Genomic DNA, 21006 nt, shown 5'->3' with positions numbered 1-21006 from the left:
ACTGACTGAGGTTTAGTGTTAGGAAAATTCAAGAAGGCTGGATGGACAGCAAAAGAAATAACCAGAAAATGGTTGAAGTGCTTTTGGTTATCTGATGAGGCTTTTAGCTTCCTCCACCCCCCCTCCCTCCCCCCAACATTAAGCCTCAGAAGTGTTTGAAGTTCAAAGTTCACAATGCAAACCATTCAAAACTGTAAGCTGCTCAAGAGCAGTGGAGAGATGTATGAGGATAGAAAAAACAACAAAAGTGTATTACGGAATACTTTGGAATAGAGACAATGAATTCCAAGAAAGTGTAAATTCCAAGAGCTATGGAAAGATAAATGTGACAACCTACTGAAATGTAGGTGGATGAAACCACAAAACATGCAGCAGTATCATGTGGAGGTGTGTGGGGTGGGAGGGGGCAGGTTAATGGGAGAGTTTTGACGAGAGCTCTGTTGTTGGTAATAAAGCCTCTAGTGATGCATCTACCAAGAGATCTGTTCCTTTAAGTCCTTCCATACTTTCAGCCAGCAATTTATAAGGACATACAACAGTATCTATGTAGATTGATCCACTAATTGTAATTGCACCAGTCTACCAGATATAGTGCATTATCCAAGCTTGGATTTTGTTTACCCCCTACACAGTACAAACATCTGACATGATTTAGGCACACTAATTATTGTTCTTACCCATCACAACAGATTTTACATGAACTGATGTTCAAGGACTGGCAGGATACAGGAAGTACAATACCAAATAAACTTAAAGATTAAACTTTGCTTTTATCCAACTTTATTTGTACAAAACAGTTATACAGATCAAAACGTAAAAACACTGATTTGGGCAACATACTGTCATTAAATTAAAATCCAATGCAACAAAACAGCTCAAGAAGTACAATAAATGTGTAGGCCACAGAAAAATAAATAATATATTGAGCATGCACTGTTTTCAGTACAAATATTTAACTTTCAAAACAAAACATTTATAAAGAACTGGTTATTCCAACCAAAAATTGGAATCAACTGCCGTAAAGTTCTTAACCAGTTCTCATGCCAGTATTTCCTCTTGTTACTAACACTGAAAAATAGAATAGTTTTCATTGATAATATAACTGATATTTTTGCTGTATTTCAAAATGGAATGATTAGGCTTAAAAAGATATGCCTGTAGTAACAACATTGAGAAACATCACTCACACATCATCTTTCAGGTTATAATTTGGATACATAAATATTTTAGGCAATTACATTTCAGATCATTAGCAACAGAGAAATTTATATGTCCTCTAGTTTTAACATGCATTAAATATAAAAAGATAAATAATTCTGAGATGTTGCAATTAAAAATTTAAGCAGACTTATTTCATAGTGGTTTCAGAATACTGATTCAAAATTTACTGCATTGTAAAACAATCCATAATAGATAACTGTGGATGTAATCTTCACAATGGATGAAACTCCAGGTGAGTTTCTTGAATCACAAAGAGAATGTTGAGTTGTGACGACAGCCCAACATTTTCCACTTTAATTAGCTTGGCTTCAGTCTGACCAGGATCACGTCTAATAATAGCAGTCCCTGATACTCTCATAACGTGGGGCTCTGGTGCATCAGTCAAGGACAAAGACACATGACATGTCACATCCACATGAATATATTTTGTAAGTGCAGTCTTATTACCGAGCTTCACCTGAAAAAAGAAAAAAGTGTTAGAGCACGAGTTAAATATATTTGCCAACATGTTTACATTTGTGCTCTAAAGCCCAAGAAAACAAAAGGGAAGTCCACTCCACAGCTCAATTTGTGTCATTATTGCAAGTTTGAAAAAGATGATGATGATGTATGTGAAGCATTCCAGGACTGTCATTACATCACTTTCACATAGTGCCCAAGTCACGGGACAAGTGTGAATAAGTCAACAATAATTCTACAACTAACAAATGTAATAGTGCCAGTGAATGAATGTTTACAGCATGACATTTGTTTTAACAATTTAAAATAAACTATTTAAATGATAGAAGTTAATGAACAATTTTTTTTAAACCAGCAGTGATCATTTTAAAAGGCTAAAGTTGTGGGATTGGAACGTGTTCATATAGGTAACAAATTGTAGTTCCTGGTGATTGTCTGTAGAGAATTTATGGAAATACAGAGCAACTTAACACTGGAATAATAATCAACCATCACAGTGTTCCTTTGTAAATAAGCAGTTATTTGTGTAATTTGTTGTGTTTTCTGAAATGGTCACTGATTTTACAGTTCAGACAATTTCATGGACTTAGTGTTAATATGTAATAGTGGAAGAGAAAAATTACTGCTCAGTTAATAGAAAAGTCAGGAGTGAAGTAAAAGGACTTTCCTTCCCACAGTCTTCACCAAGCCCTGACATGCAGTTAATGATTTGTGTAAGCCATTTGCTGCAGAAAATACCTTATAGGAGTATTATCTCGCAAAAAATCTGGTAATAGAAACAGAATCTCTTTCCTCATTGCTATGCAACTTCTCACATTTTACTGCACATAAATACCTGGCAAGTTATAAGTTAAATTATTTATAAGTAAATAACTTGTGTTCAATGTAACTTCACATTTCATTTTTTCCAAAATAACACACTGAGGAAACTGACAGCTGATAAACAATACAGAGCTAAAGTTTTCATTTTGACTACTTCCACCTCTGTGTCTGTTATAAACAACATCCCTTCCCTTCCTTATGACTGAATGCAAAGTGAAAATTTAGGTGACTTGCTTCAATTCGTTACTATGACTGGATAATTAATCTTTGCCAAAATACATTCTCCTGTTTAAGACAAGAGTTACCTACTTTCTCAAAGATCATTAATGTTTGCATAAAAGAAACCAATAGCAGATGATTCTTAACAGCCAATTTTAACAATGAATACTGATGAAACAGGAATAATAGTGAAGGCTGAAGTCATGAAGGAAATTAGATACGATATAATACAGTTATGTTATCACATTTCATTTCTACTGTGTTATGGCTATGAAACAAAAGTTACTCATTGGAAAAAGTCTTCAGAATACTGTGATCATAACACAAGGAAATCAGATATGCAGAGGTAAGTCTCCCAGGACATGTCATATGAAAATATAAAAAGCATTTTCTTTAATTAATGAGGAACATATAAACTGCGTCAACAAGCAACTAGTCACTTACCAGCTCTTGCTTCTCCTCCTGCTGAGCCGCATCAGCTCTGAACACAGAAGCCTCCCCCACACGCTGTCCATCTGCCACAACAGCAAACCTCATACCCGTGTGCACAGCTCTTGGCTCAAAACCCACACCATCTGGATGAGAATCACTCCAGAAATAGTTTGCTGGTTCATTGAGGTTGTCAGGATCAGGTGCAAATGTTATTCTCTTTCCATACCCCATGCCTATATTAAGCAAGCGAAGGGCACGTCCACCGAACAAGTGCCTCTTGCTGCCAGCTGGGCGTACACGGTAACAGAATCCAGGTGCAATACGTGGGTCAACGTATGTACCTATGAACAAAAATTAAATGAAAATTCTTCTGTAGCTTCAACATAGAATAGAAACAAGGTCTCTCTCTCTCTCTCTCTCTCTCTCTCTCTCTCTCTCTCTCTCTCTCTCTCTCTACGGTAACATCTAAATTACTGCTGAAGTATAGTGGAAGCATCCTTTGGTAACTATAGTCTCAACACTAAGTGGCACAAGACAAACTGTAGAATTTGAATGAGAACTAATTATATGCATAAATCTTCTTTGAAGTTTAATTTCATAGTTCTACCTGAATTTCAGTTTAAGTAAAACATGTACACTGAAAACATTAATCAAAGCAATATCTAAAAATCTATGAGGAAAAAGAATAAGAACCAATCTTTTCTTATAGCTAACTAGCTTAAATATTTTGGTGAAGGTAAATGTCTTATGATTGTTAATAGTGTGATCCAGACAGAAATTTTTATTATAATTGCTGACTTATACACAGTTTTTCATGTCTTAGTTCAGCTTCTTCAAGGAAAATTATGATGGAAAATTGTGTGCAAGATTTTTTCTGGCCACCAAAGTTTACCAGTTTATTGTGATGTGGACTATGCGTCCAATATGTCCCAACATCAAACCAATGATGGCTCCTGCTGCATTACATTCATTTGTGCAGACAATGACGCACTGAAGCCTAATTGATTGGTGTTCACTTGAAATACCTCATTTCTGCTATAGTGAGGACCACCCAAGTGTTGCACACTACAGAATTGAGCATGTTGCAAAATTCAGTATCCAGTATCAATACTTGGCTAATACCTGCTACAATGGTCTAAGATATCATTGGGTACTATGCAGTAATACAGCCAATTCAGGATACTTTGTTTGAATTGTGGTGCATACACAAGGGGGGAAGGGGGGGGGGGGGGGGAATGGTAGCTACTGTCAGTTTCAAAAGTCTATAACACAAGTTCTTATTTGTGCTTTAGAAGAGCAAATGCAACACAAAAATTCATTTTTATTGGTTTGAGTGCCTTAGGATAGATTTGCTCATAATCAGGATTTACCTGTATTTATTCTCAACATTTGATCTCAAATATGATTGAAAAAGAAGTCTTACAGTAACTTCAGTTTTTGAAATTAAGGCATGTGCAGTAATTTCCCACAGACACACTACACGACAATGGATGAATAAAGAAGAATCGTACCTTACTTTTCCTCAAACCATTAGACAGAGCTACATTCGTCTTACCACCAAAACTATTACTGAATTAATGACATACTCACCTACTACAGGGAGTTCATAAGCCTCAAGTCCTGTGACAGTATAGGCAGTAGGAATGTCATCACAGCGTACAGTGATGCACCTCAGTCTTTCGTCCACTCCTGGCTCCAATGTGAAACCACGTTTGTGGTGACTGCCAACACGCACATCAGTAAGGCGAACCACATTGGCAGCTGCTGCACCTCGTGATCTGGTTACTACTGCCAGACCATCCACAGGCACTACCGGTGGAGCTTGACCATCATCGAACCATTCTGCCTTGCACAATGCACGTACACGGATGGTCTTCTCTACCACACCATCATCAAGAACAGTATGTCTTACTTCTTCTTGTGGTTTCTGAAACACAATTAGGGATACATTTTTAGCACATTTTTTTGAGATGCATTCCAAATCTATGCAAATATTTTAATGAACTGTACTGAAGAACTTTCTTCAAAGACATTTTTGCTAAACCTACAGTCATATCTGAATTAATTATATCCTTACATTATTGTTGGCGAGTCTATGTATTGTATAAGATTAAATGAAATCCATTGAAATTCATATAAACTGGTTAAGGAATTTGTGCAAAATTGCCCTTCCACTAACATTGAGTCCATAAGTGATTGCACTTGCAAGATTTACCAAGGCATTTTAAATTTCACCAATTACTGTAAGCAAAATGCTTTTAGGGTAAGAAAAATTTTAACAAACTTCCGAAAAATACTGTGCATCAAACATAGAATAAAAATGGTTAAATCCTTCACTAAGAATTACCTGACACTGTAGAACTTCAAGTGAAGCAATTGGAAGATGGTTGGCATCATGCAAGGTGAATTTGTCTCCAGCAGACACTGCTTCTATTTCGAAAGCAAATCCCTCAGGGTTTGAATCAGCCCAGAAGTAATTAGAGTTTTCATTGAGATTATTTTCATCAGCTTGGAATGTTAATCTTCGTGAATAACCTCGGCCAATGCTTTCCAACACAAGTGCTCTACCACCGAACAGATACTTTTGCCTTCTAGTGCTCTGGAAAGATATTTACAACATTTTTCAAGAAACGTTCAGTTCTAGATACAAAGCAATGTACATGACTTATTCTACTTTGGCAGAAGTGAGAGAGATGCATTGAATTTAATATTATTCCAGAAGTATCTGGAATATTTAGAGCATTTGTTTGGCACATTTGTAACATTTGTTAAAATTAAAATATCTTTTTTTTTTTGTATTTGTACCTGGGATGACAGAGGATGGACTCTGTATCGGAATCCTGGCACTATACGAGGATCTACCCATACTCCCACAGCTGGAATCTCATGTGGTTTGAGAGCAGGTATAACATAGCGAGCTGGAATGTCTCGTAGAATTGCGCCATCTAGATACAGCGACTGACTCTTTTCAATATATGCATCCTGAAACAAGAATCAACATTTTTGTAGCTAGGCTGAAGAGCACCGCCAAAACTAACTTCAATCATAAAATTTCACATAGGTTAAATTAGTATTTACAAATGTACACCTAAGCTATGTGCATTACTGAATGGTCAACATGAGGGAAAATTTCAGCTGATTTTTCTGAAAGATCTTATCAAGCTCAAAACTTGTTGAGGGGAAACCGGAGTGAAACTAGCAATTACACGCACAGGCACTTGTAAGGCGTTGGAGAAACCTTACAAGGCTGTAAGAAGAGTTAATTGTGGAGGATCTCAATACTCCCTAACCCTGGGTTCCAGCAAGAAATAAATAGCATTCCATTCGGTACTTCCATTAGAGAAATAAAAGATTAAACAACATTTTAAAATATACCTATATAACAACCTGATGAATTCTTACCTTTCCCTGACAAATTTCACACAACTGAGGAGCAGCATGAACAGGTTGTGGGCTGCAACAGCGTGGCTTCACTGGCAGTTCATCTTCAGCCTGTAAAAGTTTTACAGCTCACTTTTGTGTTTGCATGCATTAGATGAGGCTGAGCAATCTTAACATTACAGTTCCAACAGAAAGTTGGTAAACTGTCAATTATTACTACACAGTAACTTCTCCTTAACAGACATTTCCCAATAGTGGACATTATAAAATTCCCCTGCAAAATAACATTAGCACTTATGTTAAAACTCTTCTGAATAGTGGACATTCTTAATATTGGACACAGACATTGCAATATAAACCCCAACAGCAATTAGAGCTTGCATGTAACGGACAGTGTGAAAGAAAAAGATGGTTGTAAACTAAAAGACAATAATCATTATCATGCATCTGAAGATTCTGTAAGTTAAAAATGCCTACTGTTCCTGTCTTCAAGCAAGAGAACTTACATTCTATTGTACTAAGATGTCAAAAAAATGGAAATGGTTAAGGATAAAAGAAAAGGTTGGTATCATCAGAACCTACAAAAATGAAAAGCTCAGTGTTAAGAGATATGGCCATGAGGTTTGCTGTTGGAAAAGACACACATCAGTAACATTTTAAGAAACAAAAAGGACATTGTGAAATTGTGGACTGGAAATGATAATCTTACCAACACATCGGGCTTAAAAGTTTGTAATTTGAGTTTTGAATGGTTCTGTCATACTCACAGCATTAACTTGCTAGTTAATGGGGCACTGATCCACAGAAAAGTATTCTCAATCACCCTGGAGTTAGGACTTCATGACTTTAAAGCATCTGTACCTTGCCTTGACAAATTTAGGACTAACATAGCATCCCTTTTCTAAGTGTGTGTGGTGAACCCAGTTCAGTGGACAAAAACATATCGGAGTTGCAAAAAATGGGTAGCACGAATTTGTGAGGTTCTCAAGAAACAAACATCTAAACTGTCACAAGACTGGTCTTTTCTTCAGAAACAGTGGCATTCAAAGGTGAAACTGTCCAGGAGACAAAATTTTGAAAGAACGACTCACTTCTACTCCGTGTTAATGTGACAGACAAATTTTAAAAGCCTTTAATTATTAGTAAGGCTGCAAAGCGTAAATGTTTCAAGGGTATTGATTTGAGTAAAATGAACATGGTGTGGTATGCTAGTGAACAATCTTGGATGATGAGAGCAATAATGACAAATAGTTGCTGGCATTTAAGATGGAAGAATGGAAAGATTAAGGAGGAAAATGATTCTGTTTATGGACAACACCACATCTCATAGCGAGCCAACATTAGAAAATGTGAAAATAACCTTTTTGAAGCCAAATTCAGCTTCATCTTGCCAAACACTGGATAAAGGGATATTCAATTTTCAAGTGTTCAACAGGCGAAAAGTGTTGACACACATTTTGTCTTGAATGGACATGTCGAATCTGGGTACAAACTCACAAAATCTGTCAGTGTATTGGATGCACTTCTGTGGATTTCTTCTGCCTCAAAACAAGTAACATCTACTACAATCAGCAATGGTTCAAAGAAGGCAGCATTCATTTTTATGATCATGCTTTATCAATTGATGATGATGTCAAAGAAACATGAGCATCAACTTCAGACTTTAATAGAGGAATCTGATGGACCTAAGGGATGTGATATTATTAATGAGGGACTGTTCACAGGAAGTTCACCAACTACCATAAGTGAACTCATACAAGTGCTTCATCAATGTCAAGAATGGGCAAGAGGATGCAGGTGATAATGATGTAGCTGAACCGCACTTTGATCCACTTTCAAGTAAACAGGTAGCCGAAGATGTAAGAAAATTTTAGTGAGACGTTACGAAGAGGGAATGAGTTTAATGTTAGCAGTTGAAACATACTGAGAAGACAAGTATAAATGGCACTCTGTCTTAGAAAAGTTATCCATGATTACTTCAAATCAACATCCCAGAATGCATGAAAATTTTTAAGCATGAATTATACTAGTGCGAGTGGACTTGTTAATGCAGTACTGAGCTTCAATAAAGATACTTGTCTACTAATTTGCTTCTGTAGTATAACATAATACAATACTTTTCTATATTCAGTTTGAGACACTATTTAAGTGAATCCCTCTAGATGTCCATTATTCACAAGTTTTACTACATTATAATTATGCTTAAGTCCCAAGAAGTTACAAAAATCACTTAATGTTTTTTTTCCACAATCAATAACTATAAAACTGTAAACCATTTTTTTATTTCAGCTCTATTAGTATGTTTGTTGTACCTCTTTCCTATACATGAATTATCCTAGCCTAATTAATAATGAACACAAAACAGGGCTGTATGTGGCACACAATTATGCTCATCTTTGATGTGCAAGTTTTACAGTACCAGTTTCTAAAAAAAAAAAAATGTAATTTACATCACACTCTGTGATTCAAATTGGTGTTATAGGTAGGCTACACAAAAAACAATTTTCTGGAATTAAGAAATGTCAGAACTTCATATAAATGGCTGTACTTTACTAAGTGTTTATAATACTCAGAGCCAGCTGAAAGTCTACAATCGCTCCATATCGTGCAATTTGTCATGGACACTCCTTCATTTCAGTATTAAGTGTTCTCATTTCTTTAGGAAGAACCAGTAATCTCATAATGATAAGTGTACTGTAACTAACATTGAAAAAAATAACTGGTACATGTCAGCCAAATAACATATTACTCTTTCACATTTCAAAGGACAGGTGTGCTGTTATTGATGTCTAACTCTGCTACTGATTCTGAGCCTTAATTCCTGAATCTGTTTCATAGTGAAACTCGTAGCAACATATTCAGAACACATAAAATTACAGCATCAGAACAATCAGCAACAGAAGCTTTCACAAGGAAAATGAAAAATTAATATTGCTGTTTGACTTCAGTCATTGTCTATTTATTTGATGATATGGTTCTGTTTTTCATATGTTACTCTTCACATTTCATTCTTTTATATACCAGTCTGCTCTAAATCATACAGTATTTCCCTGTACTGCTCTTAGTGCCGTGTTTACTTTACAACATGACGTATTTGAACTGTAGATGTAACGCTTTTTTAACAGAAATTCAAAACAGTGATACATATCTGTACACGAGATTTTGTACACTTAGAAATGGGGTATACCAGCAGAGATCATTGTTATTCGCTGCATGTAATACAGCAGTGCATCATCTCCATAATGGTGGGGGTGTTTAATATGATGTAGCCTCCCCTCCATCTTTCACGGGGTAAAAAATCGGATGCATGGCGCCTACCGAACACTGACGTGCAAATGTCTGGCGTCCTAACGCTGCTATTCATAACATGCTTGTCTGGGGTTTCCGGCGTAACGGTTAAGTGTCCACACTGGTCACTAGTACTAAAAGTAGCGCTCGTGATGCCAAATATAATCAATCCTATTTACGGTTGCCGCTTCAATATGCGTGCAGGGTCACAGCGACGCTTTAAGATTGTAAAAACAAACCAATCGCCAGTATATGATTTCTGTCGCGTTTCCGAAAAGATGAGTCGCCATAAACGAGCTAATTACATCTGAAATAGACATACATTACTTAATGCCTACTGCTAATTACTAAATTTATTCTCATCAAATGCTTGGCCCTTGCAAATATATACCTTCAGTACCTCTTAATATAGTAGAAATGTAGCATAATGTCTAGCTGAGTAACTTACTCTGCTCTTGCATTAAACGGATCAATATATGACAAACGGCGAATCGTCAAACGATGTCTTTTTAACCACATATAAGCATAAAGCACATTAAAATGTGCTTTACCATAACTGTTTTAAGCTCCCTCAAGTAGGGTAATAAATGCCTGTTAGCTTGTCTTCACTAAGACAACTACTAACGTGGCAGTTATGGGAACTTGAGCAATAACTATTAGGCGAACTGTGTTCTTTTCCATCTTCCTTAGCAACCTGCTTCTTATTGCAAAATGGAGACTATTAGGTTTCTCCCCTGCGCCGACTCGTTATGGGTAGATTTTCACCAGCAATTGTGATTAAGGACCAACGTGGAGCGATAAGTTAAACTACTATTAATTTCGATCCAAAGTGACAGGATGCGACGCATGAACTCAGCAGTTTCTTTTGTCTCTCTCAGAACTACTGGCATCTCTCTCTATGAAATGCTCTGAGCTGAGTTCATTTTTGTGTTCTTTACAACATAAGAGGAACTTACGGCTTTTATGGAAGTCATTTTGACTCTTGAGTTAAAAGTCACACTAGCAATTTTCACAATGTTTAAACGGGGGATCATTAGCACTGGTTGCAAAATAGTTATTTACGTTTCTTTGTTATAGCCCAGAATGTAAAGTTTCCGGCGTTTTGATCTAGCCAGTTCGCTTTCTATTTTACTTTGTCTTGGTTTCCGATAACGGTACCGTTCACCAGTACAGGATTGACAACGGAAGCAAATAAAAGAAATGTTAATTTTCCTTTACTAGAGCAGGAGAAGAAAAGGCCACTTTGTGTGCGGCAAAGACATAAAGGGTATCAATATTCGCCGGAATATTGTGCGATTCACTCGTTATTCAATATCTCACGACGGTGAATCGATTAAGTATGGATTATGGTCAACCAGAGATTATCATCGCCAACTACCTGAGTAAACTCGCATCCAAAATTTACAGCGGGTCAATGACTTTTCAATAATTCTCTCTCCCACAGAGATTCTGCATCTAATGGTCTCAACGACTTCAACTTCCACAATATTTGACTTCCTATGGGAAGTCTGTACGTTCTGCTGCCAAATTATCATTTTTCTGGAATCTTAATCCGAACCACCAACCGGCCAATTCTCCGAAAACTTCAGAGATACTTTAATCGTGTTACATGTAGTACACCACGCCATTGGTTTAACTTTTACGGAATTTTTATGCCACCACTTTGCAAATGCGTTGTCAGTTACCGTAATCAATAGCGCCATATTCAATATGTACATCATAGAAAATGTTGGCACTTTTAGGCCGGTGTTAGATATAAAAGCTTCATTCTGCTGCAGTAGTCTCAAATTTTCCATGTACCAGCCATGTTGCGTAGTCTACTTTATTTCACCAACTTTCATTTAATCTGCGAATTGTGACAATTATGCCGTGTTGCTTCCTTGCTGCTTAAGGATTTGTCGTCTCAGCCGATCCCTCGCTTTAGTCAATTTAAGCAATAAATTTCTTTGTAGCCCATGTTTTATTTTCGTACAAGTCTACGTTCCAGGCAAAACTTTTAGTACAGACTTCCTAGGCCTTAATTTACATTAGATATTACAACCTCTTTTTTAAAAACGTTTTTCTTGCTACAGCAAGTCTGCATATTATACTTCTGTAGTTGTGTCATCGTCAGTCGCTACCCAAATAGCAAAAGTCGTCTACTACTTTCCGCGTCTTATTTCCTATTAAATCCTTTTCAGCATCACTGGATGTAATTCGATTACATTCCCTTGCTGGTCATTTACTTTCGTTAATTCTATCTATGAACACAGTGAATGATTAATGTCATTAATGACATTTACTTACAGCAACAAATTTTGACTAACAATTTGTTCAGTTTTTCGAGGCCTATCCACTGTGCCAACTTATAACTAAATCTGAGGGGGGTGCGATGGGGAGGTTCCCTTATAAGATATGTGACGCTGGCAAGGTCACACTTTATTGCAAGTAGTTTCTGTCCTGTTCTGCATACCAAAGCGAAAGAATATTCCAAAGTAATAGAGCGAAACAATCGGTATTAAAAACATTCCAGAAACACCGTGGTGCACTGACTCCCATCCAACAAAATTCGTTGAACTATGATAAGTACGAGACTACGCAATGTCTTTGGAATGTCAGATGTAATCAGTTGACGGAAACAATTCATCCTTAAAGATGCAGTGTTACATATTTCAGTACCGAGAAGGCCTCTGTAACGCAGTCGAGAATGTTACGCAAGGGGGGACGTTGGCCAAGCATCTTGCCAGCAATCAGTTCGGATGTGTCTCACGTTTTACAGGCGCCAGTTATATTTAGGTGAATTTTGACACGTGAGCTAACCGGCGCCAACAAAAACAGAACGTCTTCTTAGTTTTAAGTGTGGTTTCCACAGGCGAAGATTAAAGATGACTTCGGATTAGTGACAGAAAGCTAGCTCCCTGAACTCAGTATATCTGACTGGCGCCAAGCAGCTGGAGCTTTGCCTAACTATCTCGAGGTTTCGCACATCAAGACCTGCATCTGTCTAATAAAACAACCCAACTTGTTAACTGATGTCGATTTAGGAAGGCAGTACAAATACTATCTACACTCGCATTCAGGAGAAACTAAGTCGGAAACCATCCGACCTCAACGACGGGAGTTTCGACAATAACAGTATTTGTCCAAACAGAAAAACTGGGGTAAGTCAGTTCATCTGAAGCCGTTAGCGTCTAGCTCAGAAACGCTTGAAACAAAGGTGGAGAAGTAATCTGAGCGAGCGTGTGCAAAACGTGGTTTTAGTCTTTTGGTAGGGAAACAAGATGGCAAGAAATACTTTCAGTGCAATGCTGGCAAGCTCGCTCCAGGAATGCAGCCCACAATGAACAGGCAGAGGGAAGCGGTTTTTGTGCCTATCGCCCGCCGCCACAAGGGATAACGGTCCTTTCCCTGGCCGTTCCAGTCCAGGCAGTAAACCAGAATGTCCATTCTCTTCGCTGGAAAGAACTACCACTGAGGGACTACTGTTTAATTCCATACAGGCTGTACATGATCATTAGGTCATAAGTCTGTGCATTTGGCAGTTCCGGCATTACGTTTCTAGTTACTAGGTTATAAAATGAGACAATTTAATGTACTAAAATTTGATGCAAGAAGAGCCTTTCACGACGCTACAACGTATCGATTTGAAACTTGGAAAAAACTTAAAGAAAATTGTATCTTTGGCTGTTGTCGCTTCATAGTAGCTAACACAGTTCAGCAAATTTTTGCCTTATACTACCTCAGTGTGTTGTTAGAAACAGAAATCGTTTCGTAAAACCTAATGCCGCTCTCAGCAGTCTTAGAAGAAACGTAGTTTGGCTGTTTCAGAGCAAAGTACCGTAAGTGATCTACCGCAATTGTGACACACTTTCGAGACAAAGATGCCATTGCGCTTTGCCGTACGTACAGCGACTTTAAACTGATGATAGAAATCGCCACGAGGCAGTAATGCCATTAAGCGCAATCTGTTCCGCACTAATTCCTGCTTTCCTAATCGATTAGGGGAAACACCTTTACATTGAAACAGCTACAAAGAATATTAATCAACGACCTTTAAAAATCTCTCATTGCTCTAAGTCCCTTAACTCTGACCTAAGAATCGGCTCACTATTGTCAAAATTACAGACTAGTGGAGGGAGGGGGAAAGGGGGGCGGGTAATTATACAAGGCGTCCCAAAATTGATGTGTTTATGCGTTTTTAAGCAAGCGTTATAATACATATTAATGACCTGCAATGGCACAAGTATAGCAGTCACACCCAACAAACATAACTTGTAAACTACGTCTTTCAGAAAATTATTAAGACGTCCTCTGCAAATGGGCTCCCTACATTTTGAGAAAACGTAGCATATGTAGCTCTGTATAGTAAATGACATAACACCATTGATCAATATAGATTTTGAACGGAAGTCCGTTGCTATGGCGGAACATTCAACATTTCTAGGCGAGTGCATCGATGACAAGATTGTATTGGAAGAAACACGTTGAACTGCTGAAACGTTTAGTTCAGTTATTAATGCTATTAGGGTTATTGAAAATTTTGGTGATATACATGTCAGTAAATTAGCCTACTGTACCTATTTTCATGCATTGCTTTCCTATGGCATTATATTTTGGGGTAATTTATCTTACAAAAGCGTGTAGTCAGAATAATAGATGGCGCCCATCCAAGATCACCTTGAATACATTTACTTAAGGAAATACGGATAGTCACAGTATCTTCGCAATGCATACATTCGCTTATGAAACTAACCCACCCCACTCCAGAAATAGTGAAGTACATAGCTACAACACTAGACGAAAGGATGATATTCACTATTCTGAGTTAAATCTGACTTTGACTCAGAAAGTGATGAATTACGCTACCACAAAAATCTTTGGTCATTTACCAAACAGCATTAAAAGTTCGGCAGATAGCCAAACAGCATTTAAAAACAAAGTAATAGAATTTCTGAATGACAACTCCTTCATATCTCAAAATTCATATATTGAGTAGAAGCAGCAATTAAAAAAAAATAAAAAATAAAATATATCGTGTAAAGAAAACTTATTTTAAAGTGACACGTTCCACGTCATTACGAAATGTCGTACTCATGATATATGGAACAAGTATTAATGTAATGTTTTTCACAAACACAAAACATTTGCAGAGATAAAAGATGTAGCTGCATGACAAATGTTAAGATTTACCGCTGCCTTCAGATTTGTCACGTCTATTCTTAATGTTCGATCCTTCTGTCATGATACCAAATCTCCTTCGTCGCTTCCTGGATTTGGAGTGCAACTCATGTAGCACCCAGAAATTGCTGCTGGGTGGGGCACTTTGAATGACAGATTCAAAGCAAGACCCGATAATTTTTGTTGTGTTCAGTTACTGAGAACCGCTGTCATTTTCTACCTGCTTCGTCATATCTTCGCTTGTTCAAGAGCACAATCTAATGATATTGGAAGGAACCTTACGATTTATAGTATGTATGCTGCTAAGTTTCCCGCCCTCCGCAAGCAAGCACAACCACCATTTGAGCTACGTAACAATACGTAAAGGTCAAATGACTGTTTGCGAAACCCGAACCTAAGTTTACACATACCGGTATGTCATTAGATAATTCGTTCGCAGTTCTGTCAACAGATGGAGGACTCGTCAGGAACTTTAATGTAACGCTGTTTCTGCTCCCTTCAAGTGAAGCTGTTAATGCGTTATAGAACGCTGCCTCTGTGTCAGTAAAATATTTCTGCTGTGCACGTGGGCTCTGGCGTCGCCTTGCGCCGCGTCACAAATACGGAAGAAGTATACGGAAGAAGCGTACACACGCAGACCAGATAAGCCAGCTGACACACTCCCCTCCCCACCGCGACGTTACTCATTATCGCTCAAACAGTAGTCAATGAATTCGTGTCTCCCTCCCCTTCTGCCCCTCCCACCCACTGAGACAGCGTACTGCCTCAAGGCACGCTACTCCAGCCAGGAAGCGGCGCTCCGCCGTGAGAATGTTCTGGACTCTCGCGTTCCCCCACCCCTCCACGTGCGCACACTCTTCGCAGAGAAACCACTCCCGCGCCGTATGACACCTCTCCAGGAACGGCGTGATTAAACGCTTAGTCTGCCTGGAACGCATTCACATCGTGTTAGCTATTTCGGAGCAACTGTGCCGTCAGAATGTTTCATAGAAGTCCGAAGACTTGCAGATGCGTTGTATGTTTGCTTTCTTAGAGCATATTTCCTGCAGCCAATAACACGACTGAGGTAGTAATTTTAATCTTAAACAACATTTACATAATTACGACGGACTGTAAACTGAAAATAAAAACAGCATATGCCTATCCATCAATGCCCTTGGACGGAAATAATATTTACAAAGTTTACTAAATTAATATTTACGTTTGCTACGATACACAAAAAGCAAAGGCAACAACAGCACTAACAATAATTAAAAAGGAACATAATCGGTGCAATGAAAACTGCAGATGATTGGAAAATAAGAAGTAATGAGATCTACAAAAATATTGAGAAAATATCTGAAGTAATGGCCAAACGAAGATTAACCGATTTTGGACATCTCTACCGAATGGATGGAAGTAGACTAAGAAAACAAATACTCCTCTATTTCTGGAAGAAGAAATCGACAATAACATGGATTACAGAAATAAGAAAAGATCTTGAAAGAAACAACATCAAAGAATCAGAAATAGCAGAAAGAAACCGTTTTAAAAACAAAATACTAAATTTGGAAGGCTTTCAAAGCAGAAGAATTAAAAAATTGGGAACCACATGGACGGAAGAAAAGAAGAGACTTCATGGGGAGAAAATGAGGGAATACTGGAAAAATAGGAAACAACAACAAAGGAAGAAGAGGAACTGAAGTTGTTAACGTGATCCTAGTTGGCCAATACGATTGTAAAAAAAAAAAAAAAAAAAAAAAAAAAATTAAGGAACAAAGAATTGGTAGCTGGCCACAATTGCAAAACAAGGAGTAGGAAAAATAATAAATGATTCTGAGTGCTATGGTCGACAAAGACAGGTATTATGAAAAGCCCATTTGAGATAACGCCTGGAAGTGCTACTATAATTACGAAAGTTAATCATGATGTTTAAGGCAGTAGACAACGTAAGCAGTGACGAGCTGGAACAGCAATTACACGTGCCTTGCAAAAGAGTTTATTATTAACGTTATTTTATATGAGACCCATGTATACAGGAGTATGATCTGGACATATTTTAAATAAGTAGCGGAAGCACGTAAAGAAGCTGTTGTTCGCATTACAACCTGTATTCTACGATTCTGTACTCTTGCAATATTCTTCCTCAAACCTTAAATATAATAGTTATAAAAAAATTATCGATGTTCTACAGCGGCTACGTTTGCTTAGGATTAAAACTTAAATACTCGCCAAAAATTAAAATCCATTAATTTGCTACAAGTGTAATATTACTGCCGCGACAATTAACAATGTTCCTCCCCCCCTCACCCCCCACCCCCCCACCCCCCTGAATCGGAACTGAAAAACTGACGCTACAGCTTCGAACTACGCATATTTCGATTCGCAGATCCTCTTCCAATCGACGAATTCTCAGGCAGTTTCTGCACTTACCTGTGCTGGAGGGAAAATGTCCTCGAGCAATTCCTCCTCAGGAGGGGGTGGGGCAGTTAGGGTGCCCCTCCGAGCCCAAAGGCGCTGCAAGCCAGGGGGTGGGGGCTGCTCTTCTACGGCTGCGGCTTCAAGCATTAGTGGCGACAGCATCTTTCACCACTCAGAGGCGCAAACAACTGCAAATAGAAATTACTATTGTTTTATGGGCGAAGATTCGATTGAGAAAAAACACACACACACACACACACACACACACACACACACACAGACAGAGAGAGAGAGAGAGAGAGAGAGAGAGAGAGAGGGGGGGGGGAAGGGGAAGTAATTGGTCTACATTTTTTCCATGGTAGTCCAGATAATTCACAATATGTGCAACTGTTCTTCCGAGCTGTGGTTTCTGGGGTAATATTTACCGTTTGATAAATGCTATTTCAACTGTTCAAGATTGACAAGTTTACACTGCAAATAATTCATAGACTATTAAACCAATCAAGTCGCCGTTTTCCCTTCCTTTCAAATTTCACTAAGAGCGAAGAATTTAATTCAATGCGTGTACACATTCTAGTCTTCAATTCTGGCAAAAATATGAGAACAGCAATTTTTACTACAAACGCTAATGAAATCAAACATGTTCACGTGGCTGGCTCTCTTAAGGTACTTCACGTAGCTACTTCTGGAGTTTCGTGAACGTGCAGAATCAGTTGCTCATACCGCTGCTGTCGCGTTTTCTGCTTAACGCCGGTGTGTCCGTGACAAACGCAGCACCTAGGTGGCTGTGGGTCACTACTCGTTCCCCTGCCACGTAGCAGCCTGGAATGTGCCACTCTGCCTGCCTTACCACCAGGGCAGCGGCCCCAACGCGATCGATAACGCTGCACGTGTCCGCTACGCCGCTAAAGAAAAAGGAGGCTAAAGAAACGCTTCTTGTGCTGAATGTCTTGATGCTGATCGCCGATGGATGCTCGAGAGTACCTAAGGAAATACTGGGAAAGGTGTCGATGTACTGCAGAAATAAACAATGTTTTCATTTTCGTACATCGTTTGAGTTTGAGCTGTACGCAGTAGTTCCTTGGTTGATGCAGGCGTTGACGGAAACAACGGGGTAGCAATTCATTTACGAAAGTTCCCATAATCTGGAAGGGGGAATAGGGCAGCAGACGAAATGTGTTCTCTCTGGGGCAAGCCTTCGAGGTACATTTTCGCTGGTAACGGTGGACTGGAGGACGGAATAAGTATTGTCTTCGACGGTCGATGCAGGGTATGCTTACCAACGAATCAGGACTGGGCGTTTTCGACTGGCACAACACACTCTTCCTCACGCTGCGAAGGCTTCCAACTCAATGCTTGCGCGCCACCGCGCGGTCACTTATATTGAGCCCGATCGCGGCCTCCCATTGGCCTGCGCCGTGCTTGCGCAAAGCCACGCGCACACCGCGTGCTGCGCGGTGCAGGCCAGCAGGGCTGCCAACACGTCTCCGCTGCACTGTATACTCTGGTCGGGAATTTCCCTCCCACTCGACAGGTGCTTCTGAGATTGTCTTTCGCTCTCAGATGACGTCTCAGCGGCTTCACACGCCACGTGTTTGTCGTGTTGCGTCCGAAATTCCATCGACGAAGCCAAGTTGTAACATATACGAGTGTGTTGTAGTCGTACACGAGATACAGTGGCGTGAAAGTTGCGTTACCGCGACTAATTTCAATATGCCTTCCCAAACGCTACAGTCACAATCGCAATATAGGTAAGGTATTTTAGTACACAAAGTGAAACAATTACCAAATTGAAAAAGCTTCGAATTGTAAGAGGACCACAAACAGTAGACCAAGTGTAGACCACACTCTACACATGGGACAGTTTTGGAGGTCATTATACCTTTTGTCATTGCGATAGATGAATTTTCTTTTTGTGATTTCACTCGCCGATGCTAGTTTTTGTGGTTGCGCTTCCTTTCTGCTTTTCGTGACTGATGCTGCCACCTGGCGGCTGGTCACTGTGTAGAGGCTGCAACTGTTTCCCCAATGGTCGGTTTTTCTCACAGAAAACACGAGTGCTCACTTTACAGACTCCATTGAAAGACGAGTTCGAGTATTTTTATTCTCCAAGATCGAAAACTGGGAACATTTTAGCTCTGTGCATCAGAGAGCTGTTTCTGGAACTACGTGAGGGAATTTTATACCTCTTTAAGATGAAAATAAAAATCTTGAAATACAAACAATTTTGAAAATGCAGAGATAATAGAACTAGGAAACATAAATTAAATTAAATTACTGAACTGTATGAATTGAGGTAAAATCATTTGAAGTTAACCTTAAGGCATGGATTAATATGAATGATCATTTATTAGGCAATTAATTGTCGAGAGGTGATAAAAGCTGGCAATAATTTACAGATACAGTCGAAATTCGCGTTGAAAGCGTGCAGTATAACGCGATACTTCTTTTTATCGCGTGTAGCTGCATCCACTTTGATACAGTCGCCAAATGGCAGTATCAGTCAGGGAAAGTATGAAGGTAGAGAAACCCAAGAGACTAGTACCGGCCAGTGCAATCGCAGAAAGAAATTTCATCTAGCGCAATAGACAAAAATGATGTGACCTTCAAATCTACGCCGTGCTGAAAATGTGAGTGACAAGAAAGAGACAGAAACAGCGACATGAAGTACTGTTCACCTGGCAGTACGCAACTGCTATGTTGTAGTTTAGTACAATTAGATATCGACTACAGAGTATTTGCAGCTAGAGTGCAATGGCTTCTCTTCGTGGTTGTTCTTAGATTCTTTTATCATGTCCTTATTAGGTTCTAATTCCCGCTACTCGTGTGTACACTAGATAGGAGTAACTGCTGCAGCTGTTTCTTACTTGTTTTATTCTTGAATGTCATCTCACTGAACTGCTCCGCATATGGCCACTATCGATTAGTAACTGACAGTGGTCGTAACAAACCAAAAATCGATTTCTGTTACCTTGCAATCATATCTCTGTTATTCTGTTATTTAAGTAGCAGCGTAAAAATATTGCTGCTGATAATAGAACGAAGGAACTAATGATTAGGCAACGTATTGGGTTTTCTGAGCGTTGTACAACGAAGGATCATACATGTGGTCGCTTGGTTTTACTGTACGTCGCTTGAGACGCGACTTGAATGCAACCGCTGCGTCGACGAGATGCCAGCAGAAGACAAGACGCCGCGCTTAAACTGGAACACGTGCGCATAACGCGCGATCCGGGTCCGCTGTCTACGCGGAGGCTGAAGTCCTCTGCGTGGAAATGCCGTCGCGTGCGTCGCAAATGGTCAATCGTCACCTCGCATTTTCCGCTCGCTCCGCGTCTGCGGCAGTTACGTGAACGGTGAAAACAATTTGAAAACGTCCACATTTTATTAACTGTCTTATGCCCTAGACCGCGAGTGCGCAACCAGCGGCCTGGGGGCTGGGTCCGTGCGCGAGTGTTTTCAATCCAGTCAACGAAAGAAACTCGCGAAGTTACTCCTGAGATTGTCTGTCTCATTGCCTTATTTTGCTTTTCTATCCTTTCTCATATTAACATTACTAAATAATTCATATCTGTTGTCGAGAAATTGGTGATTTATAATCAGTTAGCTGCAACCAATTGCTTTTAT

General features: G+C 39.1%; 1 protein-coding gene across 1 annotated transcript; it reads right to left on the bottom strand.

Moving 5' to 3' along the window:
* Window positions 1-779: 779 nt before the first annotated feature.
* On the bottom strand, window positions 780-18778 carry LOC126174872 (uncharacterized). The gene is made up of 8 exons (XM_049921284.1): window positions 18660-18778; window positions 17392-17567; window positions 6556-6645; window positions 5959-6135; window positions 5501-5752; window positions 4744-5080; window positions 3166-3494; window positions 780-1678 (listed from the first exon to the last, which is right to left on the bottom strand). Exons 2-8 carry the CDS (start codon window positions 17539-17541, stop codon window positions 1433-1435), a joined length of 1581 nt encoding a protein of 526 aa, XP_049777241.1. The 5' UTR covers window positions 17542-17567; window positions 18660-18778; the 3' UTR covers window positions 780-1432.
* Between the last annotated feature and the right edge of the window lie 2228 nt (window positions 18779-21006).

Source organism: Schistocerca cancellata, chromosome 3, assembly GCF_023864275.1.
Source record: "Schistocerca cancellata isolate TAMUIC-IGC-003103 chromosome 3, iqSchCanc2.1, whole genome shotgun sequence".
Classification (NCBI taxonomy): domain Eukaryota; kingdom Metazoa; phylum Arthropoda; class Insecta; order Orthoptera; family Acrididae; genus Schistocerca; species Schistocerca cancellata.
The sequence above is the reverse complement of the archived record's forward strand: the minus strand, read 5'-3'. Positions and strand labels throughout refer to the sequence as shown.

Bases quoted from the DNA above. Each gene is read 5' to 3' on its own strand.
- LOC126174872 (XM_049921284.1), bottom strand. From the start codon at position 17,541: ATGCTGTCGCCACTAATGCTTGAAGCCGCAGCCGTAGAAGAGCAGCCC. The intron at 6,646-17,391 runs GTAAGTGCAGAA...AAACTTTTACAG, and splicing joins ACATTTTCCCTCCAGCACAG to GCTGAAGATGAACTGCCAGT. The intron at 5,753-5,958 runs GTACAAATACAA...ATATCTTTCCAG, and splicing joins TCCATCCTCTGTCATCCCAG to AGCACTAGAAGGCAAAAGTA.